This window comes from Argentina anserina, chromosome 1 (assembly GCF_933775445.1).
Source record: "Argentina anserina chromosome 1, drPotAnse1.1, whole genome shotgun sequence".
NCBI lineage: Eukaryota > Viridiplantae > Streptophyta > Magnoliopsida > Rosales > Rosaceae > Argentina > Argentina anserina.
The window spans coordinates 17450957-17457856 of NC_065872.1; the positions used below are offsets into that span (position 1 = coordinate 17450957).

Here is a 6900-nt window from a genome sequence, read left to right on the forward strand (position 1 = left end):
AATCACCCTCGGTGTCGTGGAAGTTGCACGCATGAAATAAGGTGAGTAAACCTCACAATGATTATCATGATCGAAGTAGTGTTATAATTATTGAATTTAGTTTGAGTTGTAAACATAGTCATTGCATCACTAGCTTATAAAAATATGTTTTGGTTTAAATTACATGAACTTGATCATATACGGTTCATGGGTAAGTGAAACACTATTTTAATAAATGATTTTAAAAGGTTTTAGTGATTATGGACTATGGTGAATGTGAGTAAATCTCATTATAACAAGTCTATCATTGACGGTGACTCATATTTACGATTTCTTAAAAATAGTGAACTGTGACATCTATATATCTTAACTCACTCAAACTATACATTAAGTAGAACTGTAGAAGTATTGATGTGCAGAAGTAACGTAGTAATAAGAAAGAAATAAAACATAATTGCTACTTGTTACATGCATCTTTGCTGAGTGCCCTCTTCGGGTGTTCTGTGGTGGAAAGAGTAGATTGTTTTAACCAAACCAGAAGTTTTCAACAGCATGAAGAACAAGGAGGAACACATCATGCAGTCGAAGAGCTCATGTGAAGAGCAACTAGGGATGCATAAAACCCATCGGTGATATTAATCAAATTTTCATGCTTCCCTTTCTCAACTATAACTCCAGTCTTGACCACTGCAATCACATCAGCGTTTTTAATTGTGGACAGTCTATGAGCCACCACCACTGTTGTCCGGTTCACCATTACTCGGTCTAATGCATCTTGAACCACTCTCTCTGACTCGGCATCAAGTGCACTTGTAGCTTCATCTAAAAGTAATATCTTGGGGCTCTTGATTATAGCACGCGCAATGGCTACACGTTGTTTCTGTCCTCCAGATAATTGGATTCCTCGTTCTCCTACTACTGTATCATAGCCCTGCAACACAATGCAATAATTAGTTGATTTGTACATTTGTACACTTGGTCTACGTATTAAATGGTATTGGTTCCACCTGGTGTAGGCTGCTGATGAACTTGTGGGCATTGGCCAACTCTGATGCAGCTATGATTTCTGCCTCAGTTGCAATTTCTTCCTTTCCATAGGCAATGTTGGCGCGAATGGTGTCATTAAACAAAACAGGTTCTTGGCTAACGAGTCCCATCTGCTGTCTCAACCATTTCAAGTTGTAGTTGCAAAGTTCAATTCCATCAAGTGTGATATGACCGGAATCCGGATCATAAAATCTTTGCAACAATGCAACCACAGTTGATTTTCCACTCCCACTTTCTCCAACCAAGGCAACTGTCTGCAAAAACACACACAAAAAAATAGGAAATTCAATAAATGCCAATTGCTGTTTTCCTGCTCTATCTTCGCGACAAATAAATGAAGAAAAGTAAAGTAGATTTTCAATTCTGATTACCATGCCAGAGCGGATAGTTAAATTGAGGTCTCGAAAAATAGGTGTATCTGGCCTAGATGGATACTTAAAGCTGACATGGCGAAGCTCAATCTCTCCTTTCACATCACCATCAATCTTCATACCAGACTCTTTACTTGCATCTATCTTCGATGGCCGGTCTATCATTGCAAATATAGAGGCAGCAGCATTTTTGGCTCGACCAGTATCAGAACCAAAGGAGCTTGATTTAGAAATTCCGGCAGCTGCCATGGTCAGAGCCAAGAAAACCTGCAAGTGAATACACATGAATAGCTCACATACTTTGGTATATATAAGATATCATGTAAATTCCTACTACATGTGTTCTCTATTGGCATTGACAATATAGGTGGAAGAAGTACTTGGAAAACATCCGAAAATGTTGTTTTGCCAGCCTTCACGAGTTGAGCTCCCGCATAGAAACTGGTTGCATAGACACAAAACAAAAAGAAGAAAGACACCCCAAATCCTGTTCCATTGATCAAGCCTTCTCGTATCCCGGCTTTCATAGGGCCTTCACATTTCCTCCTGTATAGTTCCATTACCTTCTCTTCAGCACAGAAAGATGCAACCGTCCTTATACTTCCAACAGCGTCACTAGCAACTTGGCTTGCCTCCTCATACATCATCTGCGGCCATTTAGTTCCACATCTTAATGAAAGCTTACTAGAAAAGAGTCATGTTTCCAAGTTATAAAATGTTCTACTAATTCAGAACTAGTTACTAGTAGATTTGGATCAACACACCTTCGCATCTGCGCTGAATCCTTTCATGAACTTTATTTGTACATAACCATTAACTGCGATTAGAGGAAGTAGTGCGAGGACAATGAATGCCAGCTGCCAACATGCAATATAAGCAATGATCAAACCAGCAACTGCAGTCGCTATGTTTTGAACTGTCTGAGCTAGAGAATCACCAACTAGGGCCCTCACTGTGGCTGCATCTGCTGAGAGCCTTGCACCAATTGAACCACTTGAGTTTGCAGGCTCATCAAACCACCCAACCTCCATGTAAACCACTCTCTCAAAACACAATAATCTGATGCGCTGAACCAACTTACAGCCAGCTACTGAGAAGAAAAATCCTCGTGCTGGGGTCACCACCAATGTTATCAGACCAAGGACCACAAACATTATTGCCCAAAATGCTGCATCTTTCTTCTGTTGATGAGGTGGTTCATAGAAAGTCTTTATAACCCGGGAAATGAGAAGAGCTGATATTGGTTGTATAATACCGTTGATGCATGCAGCTATAGTTCCAATAATAAGTACAAGAATCTCAGGTTTGTTGAGGGCAGCAAGGCGGCGGAGTGAGACCTTTGGAGGTTTCTCTGGTGCTAATTCTGTGTCTCCATACGCAGCATCTTGGACAGCATTGTCGTCAAGTCCTGTGGGTAAACCGAATGCGACTGAAAATGAATGACGGCTGCTATTTCCTACAGAGGAATTTCTACTCAAGGATCTTTGACTTGATGTTTTTTGAGGTTTGCTTTGGTCTTCTGTCATATGTTCCGAGCCCTTGTTTACTTCTTGCAAGCGTATAAGCTGAGAGTATGCTCCCATAGGATCTCTGAGTAAATCTGAGTGCGAACCTGATGAATTGATAACAAGATTAATATAACAGATAGTTAAAGAAAGGGAGATATTATTGTGAGAACGTATCAGATGGCTTTCTGCAATGTATGCTTGACAAAGTACACTACCTTTTTCAACCATCTTTCCTTTATGGATGACGGCAATCATGTCTGCATTCCTGACTGTGCTCAAACGATGAGCAACAACAACAGTAGTTCGATTAACCATAATCCTATCCAGTGCTTCTTGAACTACCCTCTCAGACTCTGCATCAAGTGCACTTGTAGCTTCATCTAGAAGTAAAATCCTTGGATCTTTCAAAATTGCTCTTGCAATAGCGATTCTCTGCTTCTGTCCACCAGACAGCTGAGTTCCATGCTCACCGACCATGGTGTCAAGCCCCTACAAAATATAAAAATTTCATGTGAAAAAAGTTCTCGTAATGCAGATGATTACTGAAATAAAATTATAATGAACTAGAGCGTAAAGCTAACCTGAGGCAATTTATCAACAAATTTAGCCGCATTTGCAAGCTCAGCTGCAGCTTGAATTTCTTCAGTGGTAGCACCATCCTTTCCGTAGGCAATATTTTCCTTAATGCTGGATGCAAACAGGACAGGTTCCTGACTTACAAGACCAATTTTACTCCGAATCCATTTGAGCTGATATTCCTTTAGGTTTATGCCATCTATTAAAACTTCACCAGCCCGCGGATCATAAAATCTCTCTAGCAGACTAATGACTGTAGACTTGCCACTTCCACTTTCTCCAACCAAAGCAGCAGTTGTGCCATGAGGGATACAAAGAGAAAATCCGTCAAATATTTGTTCATCCGGCCTAGCTGGATAGCTGAAATAAACATCCCTCAACTCTATGTCTCCCGAAATGTCATCCAAAATCTTTCCTTTTTCATCATAAGCATCTATCTCTGGCTTCCTACTAATAGTCTGAAACATCTTATAAGCTGCAGCTTGACCAGAAGCAAATGCACTCATGCATGGTGATGCCTGTCCCAAAGACCTAGGTATTCATATAGTTCCAACACAAAGAAATAAGAAAATAGGCATTGTGTGGGTTGTATGAACTGAACATGGTACAAAGGAAAATTGATAACAAAGGAACTCGGAAGAAAAATAAATGGTGGAGCTTACATAGATCCAATCAACATAGCGACAATGACATTGAGTACTTGACCCCCAGTATATCCATTCTCCCTTATCATCTTTGAACCGTACCATATAGGCAAGGCATATGAGCAGTACACTATACACATAGCAAAAGCAACACCCATTCCAGCAGCTGAACCTTCATGAACACCTGATTTGTAAGCATCTATTAGATACTTGTTATAAGACCTTATAGCTTCTCTCTCGCCAGTAAATGATGCAACCTACATAGGAAACAAATGGTGGACATCATACTCTATGTTGCAAAACAGAAATTATAAAAATAGCTAATAAGATGTATATGACATACAGTTCTAATGGACCCGATTGTTTGTTCAACTACATTTCCTGCTTTGGCATAAGCAGCTTGTCCACGGGATGCCATCTTGGTTATAATTATGGAGATCGCTGCACCAGCTGCCACCATCAAAGGAATACAGGATAACATGACAAGAGTCAGAAGCCACCCTTTGATGAATGCTATAATAATCCCTGCAAGGAATGTGGAAAGCAGCTGTATGAACTTCCCAACCTGCACGAAACACATGTATTAAACCAGTGAGTACATTAAACTAGGGAGGAATAAATTGTCAACGTGGTGTGAAATATGATATACCTTTTCCCCCATGGCATCTTGTATGAGAACAGTGTCCCCAGACATTCTTCCAACAACCTCACCGGTGTTTGTTTCCAGGTCGAAGAAAGCAACATCTTGTCTTAATATTGTTTTCAAATACAAACCTCTAATTCTTGCAGCTTGTCTTTCCCCTGTGATCATCCAGCAAGACACCTCTGATAAACATGTAAACAGTTTTATCATCAGTTCAAAATTCCTGATAAAACGACTTCTATGCATCAATAAAAATTTCGGTAACTATGAATATGAGAGGTACTTACGGAGAAATGCTGCCACTAGTGCCCCCATAGCCAGGTAAACAAATTTCAGACAGACCTAAATTTTGTTAAGATCATAATTATCAGCATGTTTATCAATAAAAACTTGGATCCGAACCGTTGTCAATATTCAAACGCAATAGCAGTAGTTTCGCAGCTTAAAAGTAAAAGTAGTTCGTACAAGCACCATTGATGAAATTGGTCCGACTTGTTCAGCATAAGCTTACCTTTGAAGCAACTGAGAGTACATCTGCATTTTGATTAGCTCCAAAAGCATCTATCATCTTCCCATAGAAAATTGTCATGAGGGGCATACATGATCCATTCCCAATGGCCCCAATCGTGCCGGCAACCATCAAGAGAATATCGGTCTCATCTGCAAAGGAGAATAACTTGGAAAAAGGGATCTTCTCAACTTTCTCATCGCCCTTGCTATCTGATGAGCTTTGTTGATCCATATTCACCGGGGCTGAACTTTTCTCTTCTTCTGAATTATTCCCATGATTATTGATATCACCATTGACACCAATCACACCATTCCCCCCAGCCATGTTACCAACTACAAGACTAGTTCTCTCAATGTTATGGTATTATTTACATGTCAATCTTCACCTGCACAAGTCTGTTATGGAAAATTTAAGTCAAGCAGGTAAGTACAAGACGAGTTTAGCTGGATCAAGAGCAACAAACAAATAAAACGAAAGAGGGGTCTATCAGGACACGACTATTTCAAACCTACAAGCAGGCCTCGAAGTTAAAACAAGAAAGATCAGAGTCATTTCAATCAGCTCCATATACAATTGACGAAAACTGGGATTTTATTCAATTGATCTATTACAAAAATGAAGAAAACAATCAGTCTAAACTTACAAAAAACGAAGAGAGTACTTTTGTTGCTGCTGACAGAACTTTAATCTCTGCCACTTCCCGACAATCTCAGCCAAATTAAAACGATCTGGTCCATCATTATAGGACATGGAAGCCAATACATTTATGTCAGACATGGAAGTTAAGGATGATGACCTATATTCCATAAACAAACAGAAACAAGAAGAAAAAGAGTAGTACTGGTACTTGATCTTCAAGCAGACGAAGCCACGAACTGTTGGGGGTTTGACCAATGATGCACTGTGTTTTAAGAGCTGTGTAAAACGCCATTTGATATAATCAATTTGTTATTGCTTACATCCCAAGCATCTTTCATTGGCTCATTTTTATATATGCCATGCCAGACATGAAGCCAAAAGCTGTACATACAATTTGGTTGAGCTCCCATTCTCTAGCTACGTCAACTGTAAATCTTAAACTAATTAAGAATCCTAGTTGTTGTTTTATAGTGTTTAATAATACACAGAGTGTCTGCAGTCCTCCCACAGAGACAATAACACTATAACAGAGCGTAAAAGATTCATGAGTCTAGCACATGCCCATTCTCTATTATTTGCTCCCCGCCAAAAATGCAGATCAAAATTACGAGATTCTCAGACCCAAAGTCAGAACCTTTTGGTGGCATGGGTTTGCTACGAGCAGCGCTCAAAAGCAACGATGTGCTTCTTTTCTTAAGAGGAGTGCTAGGGCCCCAAATCTGGCGCCGCAATCCTACGTGGTATGTCATGTCAAATTACCACATCATTATAAAAATTATATAAAAATGTCATTTTAAATGATCGAAGTAGTGTAATAATTATTGAATTTAGTTTGAGTTGTTAACATAGTCATTGCATCACTAGCTTTTAAAAAAGTATTCTAAAAATATGTTTTGGTTTAAATTACGTTAACTTAATCATCTACGGTTCATAGGTATGTGAAATGCTATTTTAATAAATAATTTTAAAAGGTTTTAGTGAT

General features: G+C 39.3%; 1 protein-coding gene across 1 annotated transcript; it reads right to left on the reverse strand.

Moving 5' to 3' along the window:
* Nucleotides 1-314: 314 nt before the first annotated feature.
* Nucleotides 315-6184, reverse strand: LOC126782236 (ABC transporter B family member 11-like). Its single transcript, XM_050507452.1, has 14 exons — nucleotides 6121-6184; nucleotides 5923-6007; nucleotides 5280-5674; nucleotides 5056-5110; nucleotides 4775-4950; nucleotides 4469-4690; nucleotides 4144-4382; nucleotides 3487-4012; nucleotides 3121-3394; nucleotides 2162-3009; nucleotides 1778-2044; nucleotides 1398-1664; nucleotides 987-1280; nucleotides 315-910 (listed from the first exon to the last, which is right to left on the reverse strand). The coding sequence occupies exons 3-14, from the start codon at nucleotides 5601-5603 to the stop codon at nucleotides 554-556; spliced, it is 3849 nt and encodes a 1282-aa protein (XP_050363409.1). The 5' UTR covers nucleotides 5604-5674; nucleotides 5923-6007; nucleotides 6121-6184; the 3' UTR covers nucleotides 315-553.
* Nucleotides 6185-6900: the final 716 nt, after the last annotated feature.